The 24,631-nt window shown below is 39.4% G+C and overlaps 1 protein-coding gene across 6 annotated transcripts; it reads left to right on the forward strand.

Moving 5' to 3' along the window:
* Positions 1-17,742: 17,742 nt before the first annotated feature.
* On the forward strand, positions 17,743-24,286 carry LOC107812983 (dnaJ protein homolog). Of its 6 annotated transcripts, none has more exons than XM_016638176.2 (9): positions 17,768-18,011; positions 18,587-18,779; positions 19,366-19,536; positions 19,928-20,096; positions 20,228-20,372; positions 22,435-22,568; positions 22,728-22,870; positions 23,152-23,350; positions 23,672-24,286. In XM_016638176.2, exons 3-9 carry the CDS (start codon positions 19,387-19,389, stop codon positions 23,995-23,997), a joined length of 1,266 nt encoding a protein of 421 aa, XP_016493662.1. In that variant the 5' UTR covers positions 17,768-18,011; positions 18,587-18,779; positions 19,366-19,386; the 3' UTR covers positions 23,998-24,286. The 6 variants fall into 6 exon arrangements, with proteins under 6 accessions (XP_016493663.1, XP_016493662.1, XP_016493664.1 ...); XM_016638174.2 differs by having other exon boundaries at positions 17,769-18,011; positions 19,369-19,536; XM_075217400.1 differs by lacking the exon at positions 17,768-18,011 and adding an exon at positions 18,090-18,497 and having other exon boundaries at positions 19,369-19,536.
* The last annotated feature ends 345 nt before the right edge of the window (positions 24,287-24,631 follow it).

Genomic DNA, 24,631 nt, shown 5'->3' on the forward strand with positions numbered 1-24,631 from the left:
GGGAGGGAGCCCAAGAAGCCTTCACAGACCGTCATGATGATCCGGTCCAGTGAAGTCAGGCCGGTTGAAAAGCCAACAAGTGACAAATCAGTGATCCGGTTGAGTAGGGCAGATAGTGAACCATCCGTGGTAGGCAAGAAGGGGTTTTCAAGTGGTGTTGCAGTGAAACAAGAAAGAGCAAAAGTGATTGTGCTAGGAGTGGCGAACAAGCCTATTGTAATTGTGGAGGGTGCCCGCACAGACCTTGTCATTATCAAGCTAGTAACTCAATTACTGATAGTCAATAGCAAGGCGGTCCCGTGGAATTATGAACGAGTGACAGTGACTTACAAGAGGAAAGAGATTAAATAAGAAGTTTGTGAGACCCATGGTTTGACTCGATCAGGGAGGTGCTTTGCCCCCGAAGAGTTGAGAAAAGCTAAGAGCTCCAAAGACAACCCGGTGCTAGTAAAGAAAGCTGTGACCGAGGAAAAAGTAGAGGAGTTCTTAAGAAAGATGAAAGTGTAGGACTATTCCATGGTGGAGCAGTTGAGTAGGACACCGGCTCAAATTTCACTGTCGTCATTATTGATCCATTCAGACAAGCACCGTCGGGCTTTGATGAAGATCTTGAATGAGGCCCACGTACCTGACAAAATCTCAGTAAACCACTTGGAAAAAATACCTAACAAGATATTTGAGGTAAACAAAGTTACTTTTTCTGATGATGAGTTGCCCATGAAGGGTACTGAGCACAATAGAGCCCTCTATCTCACGTTGAAATACGAGGATTCCATGGTTACCCAGGTACTGGTCGACAATGGTTCCAGTGCGAACATTTGCCCTCTCTCCACTCTAAACAAATTGAAGGTGGATGATGAAAGAATTCCCAAGAATAGTATCTGCATTCGGGGATTCGACGATGGAGGGAAAGATTCAGTCGGGGACATAGTGCTTGAGCTTACAATAGGGCCTGTTGAATTTACCATGGAGTTCCAGGTGCTAGATATCGCTGTTTCTTACAATCTGTTGTTGGGTCGACCCTGGATTCATGCTGCAAAAGCGGTCCCATCTCTACTCCACATCAAATGGTCAAGATCGAATGGGATAGATAGGAAATTGTTGTGCACGACGAGGATAATTTGTGTGCCCACAGTGATGCCATTGTTCAGTTTATAGAGTTTGAAGACGACAAGGGGCCATGAGTTTATCAGGTTTTTGACACGGTATCGGTAGAGAAAATTCCAGAAGGGAAGTGTGTTCCAACGTCGAGGGTAGCTGCCGCATCAGTCATGGTAGCCGCTGAAATGTTGAAAAATGGTTTTGTACCAGGCAAGGGTTTGGGTGCATCTCTGCAAGGTATCGTACAGCCAGTGTCTCTCCCCAAAAACTTGGATACATTTGGTTTGGGGTTCAAGCCCACAGTTGCGGACATAAAAAGAGCCAGAAAGTTGAAACATAGGGCATGGGTCCTCCCAAAGCCCATCCCACGTCTCTCCAGATCATTTGTCAGGCCCAGCACCAAGAAACGCCCAGCAACAACAGTCCCCAGTTCTGTGGTTGGTCGTGATAAGGATTTGGTTGAAAGGTTTGAGAAATTATTCGATGAGGTGAACATGGTGGAAACTTGAGAGGGTTATAGCAAGGCGGATGTGCAATTTGTTGGGCCCAATGCAAAGATTACCAATTGGGAAGCTACTCTCTCCCCACCAGGAAGGAGTTTTGGTAGTTTGCTTTGATTTTCTTTCAGTTTATCTGGATTATTCCAGGGTAGTAATTCAGATTCTATGTTCTATCTGTTTGGATGTATAAACCCCGTTCTTTCAATTTCAATGAAATGCAATTTCCCTTTTTCCTCATTCTTAACAGTTTTATTTTTGTTTTCTTTTCTTTCTTGTACATTTCTTTTTATGCTGGTTTCCATGACATGACATGCATGAGGAATCTTCAGCCCAGTCTTAAAAGCCAGTCTAATTCTAAAATAGTAATTCAAGAAATAGAGTGTGATGACGAATCGGAATATGATAAGGATGAGGCGTTTGAAGAGATTAGTAAAGAACTAAGCCATTTTGAAGAAAAGACCAAGCCTAACCTGAGTGATACAGAAGCAATCAATTTAGGGGACCCAGATAATATCAGAGAAACTAAGATAAGTGTCCATCTTGAACCTCAAGTCAAGGAAGAGATAATTAAAGCGTTACTTAAGTACAAAGATGTCTTTGCATGGTCATATGACGACATGCCGGGTTTAAGCACTAACTTGGTGGTTCACAAATTTCCCACTGACCCGGCATTCCCTCCTATCAAGCAGAAGCTGAGGAAATTTAAGACTGATATGAGTGTGAAGATCAAAGAAGAGGTCACCAAGCAGTTTGATGCAAAAGTCATTCGAGTAACTCGGTATCAAGCAGGGTGTGTGTTGATTACCGTGATCTCAACAAAGCAAGTCCCAAGGACAACTTCCCATTGCCAAATATCCACATTTTGATTGACAATTGCGCCAAACATGAGCTTGGATCTTTTGTGGACTGTTATGTGAGTTATCATCAGATCTTAATGGATGAGGAAGATGCGGAGAAGACGGCATTCATCACACCATGGGGAACATACTGCTACAGGGTCATGTCTTTCGGGTTGAAAAATGATGGGGCAACTTACATGAGGGCAATGACAACCATATTTCATGACATGATACATAAGGAGATTGAGGTTTATGAGGATGATGTAATCATAAAGTCTAGAAAGCAGTCTGATCACGTCAAAGATTTGAGAAAATTCTTCCAAAGGCTTCGCAGGTACAATCTTAAGCTCAATCCTACAAAATGCGCATTCCGTGTGCCATCCAAAAAATTATTGGGATTCATAGTCAGCCACCGAGGTATTGAATTGGACCCATCAAAGATTAAAGCTATCCAAGAATTTCCACCTCCAAGGAACAAGACTTAGGTGATGAGTTTATTAGGGAGGTTGAATTACATCAGCAGGTTTATTGCTCAGCTTACGACAACTTGTGAGCCTATCTTCAAACTGTTGAAGAAAGATGTTGCGGTCAAATGGACAGATGAGTGTCAAGAAGCATTTGATAAGATAAAAGGGTATTTGTCAAACCCACCTGTGTTGGTGCCACCAGAACTAGAGAGACATTTGATTATGTATTTGACGGTTTTGGACAATTCGTTTGGTTGTGTATTGGGTCAGCATGACATCACCGATAGGAAATAGCAGGCCATCTATTATCTCAGCAAGAAGTTCACATCTTACGAGGTTAAGTACACTTACCTTGAGAGGACATGTTGTGCCCTAACTTGGGTAGCACAGAAGTTGAAGCACTATTTGTCATCTTACACTACTTACCTCATCTCTCGTTTGGATCCATTAAAGTATATATTTCAGAAGCCTATGCCCACAGGAAGGCTCGCAAAGTGGCAGATTTTGCTCACAGAATTTGACATCGTCTATGTGACCCGGACTACGATGAAAGCCTAGGCATTGGTCGACCATTTGGCTGAGAACCCAGTGGATGAGGAATATAAGCCTTTGAAGACTTACTTCCCTGATGAAGAGGTAATGCACCTTGATGAGTTGGACCAAGTTGAAGAGCCAGGTTGGAAACTTTTCTTTGATGGAGCTGTTAATATGAAAGGCGTTGGGATAGGAGCTGTATTGATTTCTGAAATAGGACATCACTACCCTGTTACGGCTCAGCTTCGTTTCTACTGTACTAATAACATGGCTGAATACGAGGCATGCATTTTGGGTTTGAGGTTAGCTACAGACATGGGTGTCCAGGAAGTTTTGGTCTTGGGGGACTCGGACCTTCTGGTGCATCAGATTCAAGGGGAATGGGAAACACGAGATCTAAAACTCATACCGTACCGGCAATGTTTGCATGATCTTTGTCAACAGTTTCGATCAGTAGAGTTCAGGCACATTCCAAGGATCCATAACGAAGTTGCTGATCTTTGGCTACCTTGGCGTCAATATTACATCATCCGGATAAGGCTTATGTTGACCCGTTACATATTCAGGTCCATGATCAGCATGCTTACTGTAATGTGGTAGAAGAAGAACTTGATAGAGAGCCTTGGTTTCATGATATCAAGGAATATATCAGGATGGGGTGTATCCGGTACAAGCCACAAGCGATCAAAAGAGAACAATTCGGCGGTTAGCGAGTGGATTTTTCTTTAGTGGAGGGGTTTTGTACAAAAGGACTCTGGATCTTGGATTGTTGAGATGCGTAGATGCTAGACAAGCCACAACTATCATAATTGAAGTACATTCTAGAGTTTGTGGACTGCATATGAGTGGGTACGTGTTGGAAAAGAAGATCCTCCAAGCAGGTTATTATTGGCTCACTATGGAGCGAGATTGTATTAGTTTCGTGGCAAGTGTCATCAGTGCCAAGTGCATGGAGATTTGATTCACTCTCCATCATCTGAATTGCACACAATATCTGCACCATGACCTTTTGTTGTGTGGGGCATGGATGTCATTGGGCCAATTGAGCCATCAACATCAAATGGGCATAGGTTCATTCTAGTGGCCATCGACTATTTCACCAAGTGGGTAGAGGCTAAAACGTTCAAGTCTGTAACCAAGAAAGCGGTGATTGGTTTTGTGCACTCAAATATCATTTGTCGGTTTGGGATACCAAAGGTGATCATTACAGACAATGGGGCTAATCTCAATAGTCATCTGATGAAAGAGGTATGTCAGCAATTCAAGATTACGCATCGCAATTCCACCCCTTACTGCCCCAAGGCAAATAGAGCAGTTGAGGCGGCCAACAAGAATACAAAGAAGATACTACGGAAAATGGTAGAAGGTTACAAGCAATGGCATGAGAAGCTGCCTTTTGCATTGCTGGGTTATCGCACTACTGTTCGCACTTCAGTAGGGGTAACTCCTTATTTGTTGGTATATGGCACTGAGGCGGTGATACCTGTGGAAATTGAAATCCCGTCCCTTCAGATTGTTGCTGAGGCCGAAATTGATGATGATGAGTGGGTCAAAACTCGCTTGGAATAGTTGAGTTTAATTGATGAGAAAAGATTAGCAGCAGTGTATCATGGCCAGTTGTATCAACAGAGAATGGCAAGAGCATATAATAAGAAGGTGCATCCACGGAGGTTTGAAGTGGGTCAGTTAGTATTGAAATATATCCTTCCTCATCAGGCTGAAGCAAAAGGCAAGTTCGCCCCAAACTGGCAGGGGTCGTTCATCGTGACGAGAGTGTTGTCCAATGGTGCTTTGTATTTAACAGATGTAGAAGGCAAATGTGTAAAAATGACCATCAATTCTGATGCGGTCAAAAGATATTATGTATGATTTCTTCGGTTAAATTGTGTTTGTTTGTAATTGGTATATTTTGAAGATTGGAACGACGAAGGCATTTTGTTCTACTATCTAAACACTTTATCCTTTGTTACCCCTTTCGAGCCTTATTTACTTCCTTTCGTACCCCTCTTTTGGAATCAATAGCAAAGATCAGAAACGCGAGCGCAAAAGATAAGTAAAGGAAAAGAGAGAAAAATAAAGATGAAAATTGAAAAAAGAGAAGAAAAAAAGGAAGAAAAAAGAGGAAAAAGAAGAAAGAAAAAACAACTAAACAATAAAAGAGAAAAGGAAGAAAGAAAAGAAAAGAAAGAGAAAAAAAATCACAACAACAGAGCAATTCCTATGACCTGAACTACGTTCGACCTGATTCCTTTAAAGGATACGTAGGCAGTCTCACGGTTCGATCCCATAAAAAAAATCCAAAAGTCCCCAAGCAAAGAAATTGGGGCAGTTGTGGTTGTTATAAGAAATTTGATTCAGAAAGTTGTAATTTTGAACCCATTTGAATTGTATCAAGCCTTTTGACACCCTTTCTTTCTAACCCTATCCAAAAGCCCATGTTATGATCCAAAGAAAGACCTTCTGACCAGACTTCGAGAGATGCCAAGTCGAGCAAGTATAGGTGATTCATATCAGGGGCAGCACTCTGGCCCAAGAAGGAAAATGAAAAAATGAGAGAGTCTTATTGGTGAAAACCCTCACGGGCACCATAAGGAGACGAGAGCTAAGAGAAATCAAAAATGAGAGAGTCTTATTGGTGAAAACTCTCACGGGCACCGTAAGTCGAAAATGAGTTGAGAGATAAACAAATGAGAGAGGATTGGTGGTGAAAACCCTTCAGGGCACTGCAGGCCGAACAAGGTCAAGGTTTTGGCAAAGAAGTCAGGTTATGGAAACTCTGGGGCCAAAGTATGGCAACCGAAAGTTGATTGGTTGGACAGATTGGGCTAATTAATCCGAAATGCATGTCATGATCATTGGTACCAGTTGTTCCACTCAGATAAATCTCTTTCCTTTTTCCCTTTTTAGCAAGTCATCCAGTCTTGGATTTTCTCTATCCTTAACTCTGAAAGTCATTTCATTTTATTTCTTTTGGGTTATCTTTTTAAGATGTTCCTGATGTCAGATCTGTTTAAGCAAATAAGAGGGAATTTCAAAGCTTACTCCCAACTTCCAAAGTTACACAAGGCATAGGGCGGCCAAGGCATTGCTAAAGATAGCATGATGTAGAGTGGGATAAAATGCCAGCAAAAGATCCACTGATGGAATGATTTAGTAATTTTATGGGAAATGCAGAGGTTCAAAAAGGGGTCAGAGGTGTAAAATAGCAGTTCGGGTATAGAACACTCGGGTCATCCAAGGTCATAAGGTTTGAAAGTCAGTCAGAAAGTCAAGCGGTTCTCGGCCAGTTCGGGGAAGCCAATCAAAACAAAGTACGACAGCGGAGAGACCTTCAACAAGAATGCCATCAACTAACCACCACATTTTAAACTGACAAGATTTTTCTTTGATTGAAACAGGGGCAGAAAGTTTCGTTGTTTCGGAGAAACCCTCCGTAAGGAAAGGCAAGCACCAGACAGGTTTGATCGTAAACTCTCAGGACCCGCGGAGATAATGGGATTTAATTTGAAGATTCTTAGGACCCTCCTGAAAAATGGGACCTAGTTTAAAATTCAAAACAATCATGAGTAGCATAATCTAGCATAAATGCACCACAAAGGAATATAAGTTGGTTTCAAAGTTTGCAAGTTTGAGATAGGATTCAATTAGGAGTTATCAGGACCCTCCCGAATAATGGGACCTAGCTTTAAGATTTCCATTAGATAACAAGATTTAACGTAAGTTCTGCTGTAAGGTAGTATAATTCAGCCGTAAAAGTTGTCACTCTTAAGATAAGACTTGATTTTTGATTGTCAGGACCCTCCTGAATAATGGGATGCAGCTTTAATACTTTCTTACCCTTAGAAGATATAACTTAGATTTAAAATTGTCGTTTAATTAAGAATTGTTAGGACCCTCTTGGATAATGGGGTGGAGTTTTAAGATCGGCTTAGATAACAAGATGTAGCAGAAGTAATACCTTTAGGAGTTATAAATTAGATTTAAAATTGTTGTGTAAGTAGGAGTTGTCAGGACCCCTCTTGGATAATGGGACCTAGCTTTCAAACTCTTAGTAATATTTGGTAATATGATTCAGTTTAACACTCACATATATGCCCAGCTACCAAACTGGGACAGAAAATTTTCTTTGTTTTGTCTATTTTGTTGAAATCAGGCACCCACCTGGAGAGCACGGGAATACAGTTCAAGTTTAGCAGTCAGGCGCGCACCTGGAGAGCACGGGAAAATAGTTCAAGTTCAGCAGTCAGACGCCCACCTGAAGAGAACGGGAATACAATTCAAGTTCAGCAATCAGGCGCCCACCTGAAAAGCACGGGAATACAATTCAAGTTCAGCAGTCAGGCGCCCACCAGGAGAGCACATGAATACAATTCAAGTTCAGCAGTCAGGCGCCCACCTGGAGAGCATGGGAATACAATTCAAGTTCAGCAGTCAGGCGCCCACCCGGAGAGCACGGGAATATAATTCAAGTTCAGTAGTCAAGCATCCACCTGGAGAAAGGGAAAGCATCTCACAGTACAATTCGAGTTCAGCAATCAGGCATCCACTTGGAGAAAAGGAAAACATCTTAGGTTACAATTCAAGTAGGCAACAAAGGGATTTCACTGGGAGAATACAAATCAACAAGGCAACAAGAATCACAAGACCAATTTCAAAGATGTAGATAGGATTTTGTAATGCGTAGATCATAGTTTAGTCTAGCTTCTTTTATTTTGTCATGGTGTAATAAGGGGCTCAGTAAGAAGAGGTAGCAGCAACAACAACAGTGAAATCACAGCTTCATGGTAGTCCCAGCTACCCAAAACTTCCCGAACTACACTGACCTGATTCCTTTATAGCCAAGGATATGTAGGCAACCTCGGAAGCAAGGTGCGGTCAAATCTTTCAAAGATGCTTCTCACGGAGTATTCAAACGGGCAAATATCGCTCGTATCCGCTCACTTTATCTTTGCACGAAAACTCTCCGTGTTTCCGAGCAAAGAGGGGCAGCTGTGAGCACGTGATTTTTGTCCTATATGAATTACTCCCCAAATTCAAGAAAAATAAATTTTCCCATTATTTACAATTTCTTAGATTTTTGTAGCATTTTGTTATTTATTGGCATTTGTTTGTGAATGTTTAATTTTGCTTGATTCATGAAAATACAAAATACATTGCATTTGCATTTAGAACTTAATTTTACATTTTTGGATTAATTAGTAAATTAATTTGTTTGACAAAAATAGAGAAAAATCACAAAAATAACTCATTTTGCATTTTTAACTTTTAATTTTGAATTTTATATTTTTTCTTCTAATTTAGGATTTAATTAATTATTGAAAATACAGTGTTGAGTAATTAGCTTAATTTGGTAAATTAATTTAGTTTAAGAGTTAATTTAGGATTTAAATTAATTTGAGAAGAAAAGAAAGAAAAGAAAACAATTGAAAATTAAAAAAAAAGGAAATTAAAATAAAAAAGGCTGCCTTGATTTTAGGCTAATATGCCTAAGCCCAATCCGATTTCCCCTCCCAAAACCCTTGAATCCGCCCAGGCCCAAGTCGTTCCCCATTAACCCGTCTTGATCTGGACCAAAACCTGCCCCATTACTCGGTCCTCATCCTTCACCTCTCAAACGACACCGTTTAGTGAAAATGTGATCCCAGCCGTCGAGGTTACTTGATCTAATGGTTGGGAAGTTGGAGGTCGTTTGATATAGATTGTCTGAACCCTGTACTCCCCCACGTCTCATTTCCCAGACCCCATCGTCCCCAACCGAAACCCTAGCGACGCCGCCTTAATTTCCACCGTTTGTCGCCGGTGGCGTTGTTCCCAAACCGCCCCAAACTAACACCCTACAACCCTCATGATCCCTTCATACCAAATCCACAACTATTTTCCTTCAAATCTGCCCGGAGCTCCGTGAATCTTGAATCCGAGTTCAAACCCCAAAAAGTTCAAAGCCATTTTTCATCGAGCCTGGTAGCATGCACGTTCGGGGAGCACTATTCTTTCAAACTCTGAGGTTTGGACTCGGCGAAATTGATGTCGTTCAGTTATTCTTGACAAAGAATAAGGGATCGACATAAGTTTGGCTAAGTTCTTTGTCCCCGTCCGGTTTTGAGGTTCGATTTAGTGAGTCCCTTTCCCTCTCCGGTTTCCTTTCTGTCATCCTCATCTTTCCCTTTCTTAAAACTAGTTTTCTTATAATAATTTGGTCGAAAATTCAATTCATCTTTTGAGTCCAAGTTTGTTCTTCCGTTCGTTATTTTTCTCTTTTCTCTCCTTTTCTTCGTGAATTCCGTTTTGTGACATTTTTAGTTTGTTAAACAGGTTAAATTTCTGGTTCGTTAAATCACTTAATTAGGTCTTAATTTAGTCGATTTCCTGTTAATTAGCTCATTCATCTTTGTCTTTGCTTGATTGTATTTTAAAGAAGGGGTTCCGAGTTTTCTTGTAGGGAAATTTTGGTCAGTCTTTCGAGTTTGGAATCCCTGATGGATTTTAATTGGACTCCGAAAATCAGAAAGCTCAAGTGGGGATTTAATTTGGGTTTGCAAACCCCTACCAATTTAAGTCGGGTCAGTGTGACCTATACTTGGGTTGGAGGGGTAGTTTTCAGAGGTTTAAAGGGTATTTTGGGGAATCTTATGCAAATAACTGCCTAAGGAAGCTTTTAGGAAGCTGGGGTAGGGATTAATCTGCAATTCTGAATTTTACACTAAGGAGGTCTAAGCAAAAAGGAGAATTTAAAAAGGGGTAAGGTGCAAAAAACTGAATACTTTAGGTTGCCCTAATGTCTTGCCTTTAAACGCACCTCTAACTTGGCATTCAAGGCAGACGGGAAAGGGGATAAAAAACCTGAAAGCTGAGACGGCTGAAATTTAAAAAAAAAGGTTCTGAAATTCCTGCATTCCATGGTGGAAGAACTATCAAATTTTGCTCATTTGGAACCCCTCTTGTGCTAGTTAAAATTCTCCAAAATCCCATAGTTATAATCAGATTTGAGAAATGAATTGAGGATGGTTTGAAGATTATGTTCTGGTTTACTGCTTTCTACTGTTCTATTAGTTGTTTTTTGGGTTTAGTGTTGCTGGTTGTCTTTCTGTTGCTGGGCTTTATTCTGCTGTTGGCTATTGATTCTTCATCTCTTTGTTTTTCCCTTTCGATATCCAGGTACACGCTCTTGAGTCTCAATGTTTGTGAAGTTGATTTGAAGAATGAAATGAAAGACAGAATTTAAAGCTTAGCATTCGTTTGTTCTGTTGATTCAATAGTGTTATTTTGATTTCGTTTTCTTGACTTGATGTGTTATATTGGTTAATTGAGTTCTAGCTTGAATAAGTGAGCTTTTACTATTGTGTTTAATTCGGGACTGTCATGAAACTGGAAGAATGATTTGTTTGGTTGAATCATGTTGCATAGATTCTGCATATTAAACCTTGTAATTGCATGGGACATTTTCTACTCTGTAATTTCATTCACATTATTGTCAAGTATTGTTGGTTTTGGATGCTGTCACACTCATGAAATTGGGGTGGCTGAAGGTTCCTCTTAAGTGTAGGGTACGCAGAATCCTGTTAGTAGAAAGGGAAATGGTTCAGATTGTTTAAAAAGAGTAAAAGCATGCATTGATTTATTTTGGATGGCATGTTGAATACGTTTAAACTTAGAAGTGAATCTCAGAATGCTTGGTTAGACTATTTAGGATTCAATTAGTTTTAAAATGCAAAAGCAAAATGTCGATCCAGTAGCATGTTTCGTATTTTCTGATTGGGTTTGCATTCTAAATGGTCGAGTATCATTGTTTGGGTTTGAACGTTGGGCCTAGTGCTGGCCTAAGTGTTAAAAGCCTCACTTCAGGCGCATATGCCATGCCATGAATGCTTTGGCCTCTATTAAAATTTGGGCTCATTTGAGCCTAAGCCTGAATGTGTTTGTAAATAGATTGTTTTACCCTTTGGATTTGTTTCGTTTCATGCAAATGCAGTTATTTCACTCATTTAGGCTTTGGCATAAGTGCAAATTTCAGGTGATTGATTATTCGATACAACTCCTCTGTTAATTTCTACATAGTTGCAAACAATCAATTAGGATCCCTTTATTTCTTTTTAATTAACTAGTTTGTCTTAAAATGAATTTTAGGCGAACCATATTAGACGAGTTATAATTTATGGTCCTCACGTGCTAATTTAGAAACCTTTGGTTAGAACAAATCAAGGTGTGTCGTGCCAAACAAAAACCTTAAATTGCATGGCCCTTATTTAATTAATATTTTAAATCCTTAGAACTCGAGGCGTGCATTTAGCATATCTTCCATGGCCCTCGCAAACTTAAAAATGCGTAGTTGCTTTAGGTGCGCTATTTTAAAATTTTACCTTCCTAAACTCGGGTGTGCATTTCATGTAACCCAAATCCAAATCGTAACAACGTTGAATAAAATGTGTTTCGGATTGCGGGTGCATTTCATGTGGCGCGGTCTCAAGACATATTTTAGATGGCGTTGAAATCTTCCTTAAAATAATTAAAAGTGGTTTGAATTAAAATGCACATAGGTTTAAAAGTGTTTTAAAATCAGATAATTAAGCCAATGAAAACAGTTAAGCGACTGTGCTAGAACCATGGAATCCGGGGATTTCTGTGTTCCCAGACTGAAAAACAGAGTCAATCTTTCCTCGATTCGGGATTCTAAACCGGTGATTTGGGATACCATAAATTATCCCAAGTAGCGACTCTGAATTTTAAATAAAATAATCTCGTTTTGATTGTCACTTAAATTGGAAAAAACTCCCTTTATACCCCTTTCGGGAGTAGGAAAAAGGAGGTATGTCACACTTAATTCCCATCTTAGCTCCATGTGGATTCGACCCCGACTCTTAGTTGGGTTTCTATTATTGCATACGACCATTTCATATCTCTATTGAGGTATGTATTTGGACATGATCAATAGCCCATAACACCAGACAGGTACCAGTTCAGATACTAGTTCAGTTTCAGCATAGTTTCAACTTAACCTTCAGTTTAGTTCCAGATCAGTTGCTAGTTCAGACTCTTGTTTAGCTTTCAGCTTATATTCAGATTTCCATATTACAATCATACCTTAGTATGCTTTACATATGCTTTCCACCTTATATACTTTATACATATCGTACTCACGTCCCTTCCAGGACACTGCGTTTCATACGGTACAGGTAAAGATAGATCGGCGTTTAAGCCACATTAGTAGGCCATCCACCAGTTGTTAGAGTCCCTTCGCTTATTCCTAGAGTTACTTATCTTTTGGTATGTGTACAATCATCTAGTTTGGGTATGATGAGGCCATATTATGTCCAGTACTTTTTTCAGTTCATCATTCCTAGAGGCATGTAGATATACATCTATGCAGTTAGTATACTTCTATATGTCAGCTTGTGTTAGCCTTGTCAGATTTCTAGATTGTATAGTTCATATCAGTTATGCTTATGCTTGTTTAGTTTATCCGTTTATATTCATGATTACTAAATTATCAGTAAGTTTAATGATGATCGACACTTAGTGTCGATTATCCATCGCGGTGCTCGGCTGGGTCGTGATAGGTTTAATCCCTAGTGGAAAGGGTATGTGCGTTTTAGGTTGTGCTCTGCTAGGATGTGGGTGATGATTGGTGATCTGTGGTGTAGAAAGTGAAGTAGAAATGGTAATTGATATAATTTATCTCCTGTTGTCCCTTAATACAGTTCCCTACCTCATCCTGTAAGGACAAGATCTTGTTTCTTCTTCTCCTATTAAGGGTGGAGGTATGAAAGAATCTAGTATTAGCATCCCTTTCCATAAGCTATTTGATCCTAGATTTGGTTTTCCAGAATTCCTCCTCACTATTCAGGATAGATGGGTATTATTCTAATAGCTAACCCGCTAGGTTCTGGAGGAAGAAGATAAAAGGGTAAGCTCTAGATTTTTGGATGCCTCCTAGCCTAGCCAAGATGTGCTTCTTCTTGTGGAAGATGTTGCCAAAAACTGTTATGTTCCAAGTGGAGACTTGAGCTTGAAACTAGGCAGTTTCCATTTCTAGACTACAACTCCCCTCATAAGTCTGCTGGACCACATTAGAGAAGGAGGAGTGGCTACACCACATGGGTTCAAACCTAAAGGGCCTAGATGATGTGATGAACGTGAAAGATCAAAAGAAGACTTACTTCATCACAAACTTTGGCACATATTGCTATTAGGGGTGGGCATAATACTGGCCGAATCGAAAAAACCGGCCGAACCATAAATTTTGATTTATCGGTATCTGTTTAATTGGTTATTCGGTCGGTGTGCGGTTTATAAATTATTAAATTTCATATTCAGTGCGGTTAACGATTTTGGTGTTTCAATTTTCGGTTAAACCGAAAAACTGAAGTTTTGGCTAAAACTTTAGATGTTTGTTTCTTTGGTTTAAGCAAAACAACTTGATCATCATATTAAGCAGTATCTACTTGGTCATCTTTCCTTCTGAAACTTGTTTTAGTAATGGCGTGACCAACTTTTTTGCTAACACTCATTATTTTCATAGCATCTCAATACTCATCATCCTATTCCTGGCCATATTTCTGCTAGCAATAATAAGCCGAATGTTCAAATACGTCACCCATGTTATTCTTTTTATTGATTTGAAGTGATAACCTGTGATGATAATGATCCACAAGTTCTGCTTAAATACTAACACTGAATTTCATTTTTGATCAAAGAAAACAACTAGAGTGTTCATTTCGAGAGTGCCAAACTGCCAACTAGAAATAGTGAATTTGCTACAATTAAAGATCCGTAGTCTACATCGGATATAAAAATCTTGAACCGTTAATAACCAAAAAACTAAATCGGAAATAACCGAACCTAACCTAACCTAACCTTGAAAAAACTGCATCGAACCGTAAATACTTTGGTTTGGTTTGGTTATTAATATTACTAAATCGAAAACCGATAAATCGAACCGTACTTTCATACTAACTGACCGAATTGACTGACGCTCACCCCTACTAGGGAGGTGGATTATTGTACTAGAGGGATATTCATGGATCCAAGTGTCATTTGCAAAATACTTATCTAGTCTCTCCAGGATTAATCGGCTTCTATTTCTATACCTCATATTAGTCGAGGTATACTTACTTCCTTTAAAATCCAAGTTAATTAATTTGCAATGGTTGATACACTACCAGAATAAGTTAGCTCTTGGGGAAGAGATGTAATTTTTCCCCTGCTTGTCTCTGGCCCTTAGGACTACATTGAAGTCCCCGCCCACCAACCAACTCCCATTATAGTTATTAGGTATAACTCTAAGTTGGTTCCAAAAGTTCCTCCTATTGGCATAAGTATTGCTAGCATAAACAATAGTAAAAAGCCAAGGGTTGGAAAAGGGGGTTACCTTGACCATGACATTGATGCCCCAAGGAGTGGTGGAGACCTCTTCAATCTTCAGAATTTCATCCTTCCACATGATCATAATGCCTCATGACAAACCCACTGTTGGGTTTTTAATTTGGCTAGAAAATCCCAATTCCTAGATCGGATGCTTGTTTTAGTCATCCTGGTTTCCAAGAGAACAAACATTATAGGTTTGTATAGTTTGACCATTTATGCATAATATCTCCTAAATTCCCCACAGTTGCCCCCCTAACATTCCAAATTATGAAGTTCATTAACAGTTTGGGGTTGGTGGGTGGCTTCCTCTTTAGGCATTTGGTTTTTCCCTTCACTGATGGCCCTTCCTGATTCTCCTTTCGAGGAGCCTGGGTGATTGTCTGGTCCATTGCTGGGTTTAGTTTCACAGCTGAGTCTCTTGAGTCTTGTTCTAAGACTAGCCTTAGACTTACCCCGAAAATTACCATAATTCTTGGGCATTGTACGATAAGCATTTCTCCTCCAGGCCCTTTGAACTCTATTAGTTCCGCTTATTGAAAGAACATTTCTTTTGATTTGGGCACTCCCATTTCTACTATCATTGCCTACAATTCTGTGTTGGATGCCTCTAAGTGCTCATGGACATTTTTCGACCTGCCATCTGGGTTGCCTTTGATGGTGGAGTCATTGTCCATGCTGGTGTCCATGAGGAGAAGGGTGAGCTGGGAATCCCCTCTCTTGGGAAGACTAGTGGGAAATAGGGGAGGGTGTAGCTTATCTACTCTATGAGTGTGTTTAGTTGGTTTGTTGACAATGTCTGCTGGCTCAGGGCTACTTGGTCTTGCATCAATGTACTCTAGCCAACCATAGTTGATGGCCATAATTTAGCATTGCATGGTTTATAATGGGGGGTTTGGATGACCACTGTAATCGGCATTGATCTGATTGTGAAAGTTAAAGGGAATGCAGACCCTTGTAGAGCCATCTCCAGCCATAAGGTTGGAATGTGTTCTAAGGGCAATGGTGCCGATGTCAGAAGGACATAGACTGGTTCGCCTCCTTGGTTCTACATTTGGGCATTGGAGGTCCTGTTGTTTGGGTTGTTCTCCATTTTTGGTATTTGGATTGACAGTGAGGTTGTCTTCTCTTGTCATGTCCTAGTTAGTATTTAAGTCATCTCCCCTTTCAGTTGGTTTCTGTGCATGAAAATCCTCCATCATTTGAAATCTTTGGGAGATGACGATGTTAGTCAAATCACTGAAGAGAAATGATGAGGGGAAACATGGGGCATAAGAGTTTTTAAGTGAGCATTTTACTCAGAGAAGTTAAATCCCTTACCCCTTTCCCAGTTTTGGTAGTATTTTCCTTGGATTTTAGCGCATGTGTGGCCCCCACCAATTGCCTTATATTAGGGTGGATTGGTACCATTTTGGGATGGAATCGGGTGAGATACACTTACCTAATGTAGGTGCATTTTTTTGGTCTTAGGGTGCGTGTGTGACAGTTGATGCTATGTGTTGTAAAGGAGTGTGTCTGGTGTATAGTCTATTTTGGGCACGGATTATAGCACATCTTCGAGATATTCAGTGGCCTAATTACATGTTCCTTAGGCCCAATTGACCTTTGCTGATAATGTTGTTGGGAGTTTGACTGTTGTGGCCCAGGTAAGTTATATTGGGCCTGTTTAATTGGGCCCGTCTGCTTCACAGTCCTTGTGCCCCCTCTCCGATGTTTCCAAGAACGACGAACTTACCTGAATGTGGTGCGTATATCCATCTTTTCGCTCTGATGTCCGTTGCCCCCGGTTGTCTGTGCTCTTCTACCTTTCCCTTACGTCGTTCTCTCTGTGGGAATTCCACAACTTTCCAATCCCATTCCTCCTGCGCACATTGGATCGACATCGATGGCCCTGCCTTCTCCTGTGTCCCCAACGATGACTATAGTAGGCATTTTCTAGAAAGGTGGCCGATTTGCCCACACCTTTTGCATAGTATGCCCTCCCCTCATACTCGATTGGTTGTCCGTGTTCTCCGATTATCACATCGTTTTGGAAGGGTACCTCAATAGGCATTTGGATACAGATCCATGCATATCTACCTCTTAGGGTGGCAGAGGTACACATATCTATCTTCAATAGTTTGCCTATCCTCCTCCCCACCTTTTCTAGGATTTTCCCATCGTAGCATTCAATAGGCAGTTGAGGCAGCCAAATCCAAATGGTCGTGGCTTGGATTTTTGAATCCGTCGGCACAAAATTTGGCTCCCAGTTTGTGACTGAAAGAAAGTGTCCCATGATGAACCATAAACCTTTGTGTAATGCATTCTTCATGTTCTCCTCTTTCTCAAATTTGATGATGAAAATTTTTTAGCCCAGATCTATGAGAATCAGTTGTTCATTAGGGTTCCATAGGTGTTATAACTTAAATTTTAGGATATGGTACGAAACTTTTTTTTTCAAAGACCTTAATAATAATTGAGAATCTCCGAGAATGGTAGATTCTAATTTTTGCTCATGACTTAGGATGATAGGCTTGAAAATTTCCTCTATCATAGTTAATTCAGGCATTGCTTCCATTTGGTGGTACTGGGAATGATACACACTTGACTTTGTCAAATATTTTTTCGATAGGTTTTCCTTGAAGGTATTCTTTTTATGTGTTGTTTCAACTTCCATTAATGATGAGCTAATGTCCGGCGGGTGGGGGGTTCAGTATCGGTGGTGCTCTTGGGCCCTGGGCAGGGGGTGGGGATGATGTCATCTTAGGGGGATGAAAAATAATTGTAAAGAGAAAAATCAACAAACTCTCTTACAAAGTTAAGCTCTTTAACTCTCCATATGTATAATAATGTTTTGAGCTAATATTTATAATTCTTATATTTTATCTTTTCTTCTATTTTTTAGCTTAAATATTGGATTTGTTATAATTTTTAAGTGTACAACAACAACAATAATAATATGCCGTATAATGAGGTCGGGGACCTTTGCCTCTACCTCCAAGAGTACACCCGCTACAACCTTTGGTTGTACAAGGATTTTTATTTCATATCCAACCCGGGGTTACTGTGAGTTCATTACGTGACCGATCGTATTCAGAATTCAGAAGGCTTTTCTTTGCACCCTTTGTAATATTAGTTTTTGACAAGCAGTTTTCTTGGTGCAAGAGAGGTGGACACTACACCACTCAAGCAACTCTCTATTCTCTCTCTTACTCTAGAAATCCTTTGTCCAGGTACCTTTTTCTATAGCTTCCTTACTTCAATTTTGGGTTTTTTTTTTTGTTAGCGGTGGACAAAAGTTTAAATCCTTATCTGTCTTTTTATTGTTTTATAGTGGAAAAGTCTAATTCATGTTTGAGTTAAATATTACTGCTGTTAATTTTGAACTGGGGTTTCCTTGTTTTTGTGTTCTTTCTTGTTTTTTGTGGGTTTTCCCCCTTCTTTCCAGCTGCAAAGTCGCTTGCTTTCCTTATTACTTTATTGTTTCTATGTATTTTTAATTTTGAAGGTGGAACATTTGAATAACACATGCTATAGATCTTGCCTGGTAACATGTTCTTAAGTTTTTCTTTTAAAGTTACGTTTTTCGCTATGAAATACGATTTGGAAAGTAGAATTGCAAATTGTTTGCCCTCGGACCCTTGTTTTAGTAAGGTAAAAAATTGTGGAGTAGCTGAGGAGGTGAAAGTTGATATATGCTAGTAAAAAGCCTCTTTCAGGTTCTTGTTAATTTAGGGAAAGAAAGAAAATTTGAAGCTTTAATGATTTTAATTTGTCATTTACTAAGTAAAATGCTCAAATAATGCAGCTGGATTAGGACTGTGTATAAATGTATATAGATTTCGATGGCGTCAATGCAAGATTTGGTGGAGCACGCCTTGCTGATCTCAAATGTTGTTGAATGACATGCTTTGACTTAACTAACTTGGCGGGCTGACGTCAGGATGGATTTTAGAATATTTCGGCTGCAGTCCTACTGCCATTACGATTGAAACATCAATGTAGGTTTGAGCCTGAGCAATATGCATTTTCCACCTGCTCTAGGCTAAAATTGATTTGCATGGCATATACTTTAGTGTCGTCTTTGATCTCTTATCTGGGCTATGCATACAGTATCTAGGCTTTTCTTTGTTTAGATAGTTTCGGGATGATCTAATTTCTAGTGATATTCATCACCAAAAAAAGAATATGATTTGAGTTCTGGTGAATTTACGGGCACACCAATTGGTTGCTGATTTTCTTTATTCTATTTATCTTTTCTGCCGTCTTTATCTGTCCTTCTATCGATCTAATGTCTTAACTTATCCATGAAAATAAATTTACTTTTTTTGTAACTATTGTGCTTAAATTCCTCGCAATTTCTTTACTTTTTTCAGTAAGGTGGATATACCAACTAGAGATAAAGTTTCTCCATCTTGTTCATTAACTTGGTGCGATTGGTATTCCTCCATCAAATGATACTTTTAATCAGTTCTCATAAATTGCCTATTTAATTTACGTGTTGCATGTAAAATTTCCCACCTTTTTTTTTGGTTTTGGTGTGTAGCAGACTGGCGCTGTCTGAGTTTGATTGTTCTGTGTCTAAAGCAGGCATAAAGTTGAATCATTATGTTTGGACGGGCCCCAAGAAGGAGTGACAACTCCAAGTACTATGAGGTTCTTGGTGTATCAAAAAGTGCCAGTCAAGATGAACTTAAGAAGGCATATAGGAAAGCTGCTATAAGAAATCACCCTGACAAGGGTGGTGACCCTGAGAAAGTGAGTTGCATATCCTACATATGCAAGTAGAATCCTCTGCATATTGCTGTTACAGATATTTCACGTCAATACCAATGGAACCCTTTGATTCTGAGGCTCTGCATGCTTTTTTTTCTGTTGAGATTTGATAATGGTGGTGTCCGAGCCAGCTCGCGCGCACTCTGCATGCTTTTTAAGGCAGTTTCCACTCAAGCCGTCAATAAAATCGAGCTAGTATTGTATCATGAGAGTACGCTGGCACATAGGTCTTTACTTTACGCCCTTTTTGATTATGATGTGTCATGAATGTATGAACCTGCCAATATGTGATCGAAGAAGCACCAAGTGGAAGGGAGCATTTCTGGTCTTTTGCGTCTTGTCTTATACTTATGTCCGTTTTCTATCTTCTCAGTTCAAGGAGTTGGCTCAGGCATATGAAGTTCTAAGTGATCCAGAGAAGAGAGAAACTTATGATCAGTACGGTGAAGATGCCCTTAAAGAAGGAATGGGAAGCAGTGGTGGCGGTGTTCACGATCACTTTGACATATTTGAATCATTCTTTGGTGGTGGGTCCTTTGGGGGTAAGACTCTCTTTCTCTCTCTCTCTCTCTCTGATGGTAGATAGAAAGAGCCACCTGCTTGGGAGTTGACTCCATTTTATATATTTTATATTCTGTTGGATGGCATATTTATTTGGCCTTGGTTGTTTTAGGCGGCGGCAGCCGCTTCAGAGCTAGCAGACAGAAACAAGGTGAAGATGTAGTGCATACCCTTAGGGTTTCTCTGGAAGACTTGTATAATGGAACTACAAAGAAGCTCTCTCTTTCCCGGAATAGATTGTGTTCCAAGTGTAACGGGTATTTTCTCTCTGTGATTATTCTGAATTTATCTTTTGCCGATGGTCATATATTGCTTAGATGACCAAGAATTCAATGTAGTGTATTGAGTTGAATGATGAGATTTCTCTTTTGAATTCAAATTGTTCTCATTAAGGCTGAGAATCTATGCTGAGTGTCTTTCACTTGGCCTGTGTGTGATTATTTGAAGGAACTGGGTGACCAAGATTCCAGAAAATGTGTGTGCGTGTAGTTAGAACGACATTTGTTTAAATTAGACTTGATGGAGGAGTGGGAGAATTTATACTTCTTTCTGTCGGATGAATTTTCAATGAAATGATAGTTCTTTCTTTCCTTTTTCATTTCTTATTGTTTTTGAAGCTATATTAGGTCAAAAGATCACACAGAACTATTTAGGGTATTTTTTGTGCCTAGCAAACTAGGACTATAGATACGTTCTTCCTAGTTAATTCTGTACATCGTCTCGAGCCCAATCAAAAGTCTGTGGCAGATTGTTTTAAGTGTTACAGAGAAATACAAATGCAAGATTTGATTAGGCTGCAATTATGACTAGTTAACTACACTTGCACACTGCACACATATCTACCAACTGAGCATAGATACTTTATTATTTTTTCCACTTCAGCCACTTGTTTCAATCCACAAACTTGACACTATTTCTGACTTGCTGCTTTTTTGCTCTGTGGTGCTTAATAGTAGCTTTCTTTTTAAAATTCCTTCTAATTATTTGTTCTGCTTGTTGCCTATTTCCTTTGATTTGTTTTCTATTTTGGTCCTTTCGAAGAATATGACCTCCTTCCTGGAATGACCAAGTTGACATTAAAATTTTGAATTAGTCTGTAATAATTGTTTTATATGAGTTAAACTCTGATGTGACATATTTATGCCCCTTTACATCTTCCAACCATTATGGTAACAGATATTTAGGAACACAAAAAATAATTACTCATTAAAACCATCTTCTCCTGAACTCAGTGAAAGTCAACAAAGCTCTAAAGAGATTGCATTGAGGAAGTAATGGGCGAATTCTCATGATAAAGTAGAGTTTCCTTATCCCTTTGTGTAGCCAAGTTCTAATTCAGAAAGTGATAAAGACTTCACACCTGGATTTAGATCTCTGGTATCAGAACCTATTTTTCCTAAAGCACTTTGAATTAATTAGGATATTTTTGTAATCTTCCCATTGGTCAAGTAGCTTGAATTTGATGGATAGATTTGTCCGGCAACTGTACTGTACTGGTGGGAGGTGGCGGGAGGTGGCAGGTGTGGACACCCTTACTAAACTGTTGTACTTCATTTTAAACACTTTTTAAAAGAGGTGCAACAGCAGGTATCTTGTGAATTAGTCGAGGTGCGCTCAATTTTGTTTGGATATTACCATTATCAAAAAAAAGGATTGAATCTTATATTTGTGACGTTGAAACTTCTGAAAGCGCTCTTATATTATTTAGTAGATGGAGCTTTTGTATACAGATTTTATTGTAAGTCCTCTTTGAGCTTTATCTCTCTGCTTTTGAAAAGTTGTGTGTATCCATGCTGCTAGTGTTCATGGTTGCTCCTTTATTTACTTTCATCTTTTTAATTTTATTTGAATTCAATATGGCTTCAATATCAGTTCTGATGTTGTGGTGTACCTAGAATCAATTAAGATGCTTGTAAATACATCTTTCTAATTTAAAATAGTGCTCCTCTTTTCTTAAGCTGTATGGGGTAGGTGCTGATGTGGGTGTTGATTGCTGTTCTCAATTAACAGAGAAATGTAAGATAACAGTTTCAACCTTTCAAAATAGAAAAAAATGTGTTTTATTATTAATGTATTAAAAGAAGAATCTTTTTTTAGTATTTAATGATAAAAGGCCTGGGAGAATTGTTGGAAACAAATTGAATGCTTCAGAGAGAAATTTGTTGGGCATTTAGTCGTTTTCTAAAATTTATATGTAAGTTGAACTGACAGACCAGATAGTATTTTTTGGAGGTCATTTTAAGGTGTAGTAATTTGTTAGTTGACTTAATTTTTCTACATATTTGTGATTTGTTGGGTAGTCTTCCATTGTGTTATCAGGAAAGGTTCAAAGAGTGGAGCATCTGGGAGATGTTATGGATGTCAAGGTACTGGAATGCGTGTCACAACAAGACAGATCGCTCCCGGAATGATCCAACAGATGCAACATGTTTGCCCTGAATGCCGAGGCTCAGGTAGTTAATGAAAATATTATGGTTATTCCGATATTCTTTGTGTTCCATGTTGAAAGAAGAGAAAAGTTGGTGGCGTCCCCTCTTCACCTATCCACAAGAAAAGAAAGAAAAAGGTAGGAAAGAGTTGGTAAATCCTCGAAATTTAATGTGTTGACGCAGGAGAGGTTATCAGTGAGAGGGACAGGTGCTCACAGTGCAAAGGAAACAAAGTTTCACAAGAAAAGAAGGTGCTCGAAGTAAATGTAGAGAAAGGAATGCAACATAACCAGAAGATAGTTTTTGAAGGGGAAGCAGATGAAGCTGTAAGTGTAGTTTGCTTTCTCATTCTGTTCTTTTTACCTGTTAAATGTGTTTCAAGATTTGTTGGGCAAAATTTGCAGAGAGAAACTCTAGTTCTTCTGTCTTAGTCTAGTCTATTTGAATAATGAATGAAGTCTGTGCAGTGCTTTTTAAGTGGAGTATATCACCTCCTTATATAATATATCAAGCTATTTGCTTCCCCTTTCCATTTTGTGTATTGCTCATTTCACTTTGACTGAGGACTTGTCTGTTCTTATATTTTAGTCTTATTGTTGTTCTGCAGCCTGATACCATCACTGGAGATATTGTCTTTGTTCTACAACAGAAGGACCACTCAAAGTTCAAGCGGAAGTTTGATGATCTTTATATGGAACACACACTTACTTTGACTGAAGCTCTTTGTGGCTTTCAGTTTGTCCTCACTCATCTTGATGGGAGGCAGCTTTTAATCAAATCAAACCCTGGAGAAGTCATAAAACCTGGTAAGCACCTTCTTCCTTTGTGCTGTTTGTGCGGTGCTTCCCGTGTGCTGTCATGTCAGGTATTGCAAAGCATTTATATTTTTCTAATTGTGGTGGTATCTGAGCCAACTTGCGGGCACCTCGACTATTGACATGGTACCTCCTACCAATACGGTACCCGGTAACTCTACCGGCCAAGATTTAGGCAAATGAGAAGAAATCACCTAACATTTCGTCTCTGGTGGAATTTGAACCCTGGTCGCCCCCGCCATGGTTTTCACCTACTTCATTGATCACTAGGCTACTGCACAGGGGATATAACCATCCTGTTGTGTTTTGCAGATCAATACAAGGCAATAAATGATGAAGGCATGCCCAGTTATGGCAGGCCTTTCATTAAGGGTCGGCTTTATATCCATTTCAATGTGGATTTTCCAGAATCAGGGGTTCTTTCCCCTGAGACATGCCGCGGCATAGAGACTATTCTGCCGGCAAGACCAGGGAAGAGCTCATCGGGAATGGAGTTGGATGAGTGTGAAGAAACTACTATGCACAATGTCAACATCGAGGAAGAAATGAGGCGCAAGGAGCAGCAACGACAGCAAGAGGCTTATGACTCGGATGATGATGAGCCAAACGTGCATCGTGTGGCCTGTAACCAGCAATAGGTTTGTAAGATGCTTGTATTTTTGCTCGTATCCCAAGTAATTTTTTGGCTATGTTTTTGCAGCAAAGGCCACTTACTATTTGCTTTAGGGATAATTATAAAGGAATTAGGCTTCCTTAGTTATGTTTTATGGTTTTTTGTTAATGGCATTTTGATAGCCGCTCACTTGGACTTGTGAACTTGCACTATATCTCACCATCCTTCTATAGCAACTAGTACATGAAATTGAAGTAATACTTTAGATGAGAAATCATCTGTTTACCTTTTAAATCCATAGCGTGATTAACCTCAGAGTCGCAGAGACCGAGGATTTGCTGTTGCGATCGTTGACTGTTGCCTTTTTCTTTTTTAGTTATTAATTTCCATTATAATATATTTTTCTTTATGAGGTGCAATTCATGGAGGTCCCTATTGTATTATCACATTACTGGAATGTAGCAACGTACCAATGTAACAAGGGATAGTTGAAGGGTACTCCATATGTTCTACTCCATTTATATAACACTATTTTTGTTTTGTGATATCTTAGAATGTTTGACATTATTCCATTCTAAACAACTAAAAGTTATTAAATTATATTCAAATTTTAGCATTTGAGGTGATTTTTTTTGCTTTGTTAACTCTATATTTAATAA

The sequence above is a fragment of the Nicotiana tabacum genome, chromosome 7 (assembly GCF_000715075.1).
Source record: "Nicotiana tabacum cultivar K326 chromosome 7, ASM71507v2, whole genome shotgun sequence".
Taxonomy (NCBI): domain Eukaryota; kingdom Viridiplantae; phylum Streptophyta; class Magnoliopsida; order Solanales; family Solanaceae; genus Nicotiana; species Nicotiana tabacum.

Excerpts from the sequence above, each read along its gene's own strand:
- LOC107812983 (XM_016638177.2), top strand. The coding sequence starts at position 19,387 with ATGTTTGGACGGGCCCCAAGAAGGAGTGACAACTCCAAGTACTATGAG. Across the intron at positions 22,569-22,727 it reads CCCTGAATGCCGAGGCTCAG|GAGAGGTTATCAGTGAGAGG; the intron begins GTAGTTAATGAA and ends GTGTTGACGCAG. Across the intron at positions 22,871-23,151 it reads AAGGGGAAGCAGATGAAGCT|CCTGATACCATCACTGGAGA; the intron begins GTAAGTGTAGTT and ends GTTGTTCTGCAG.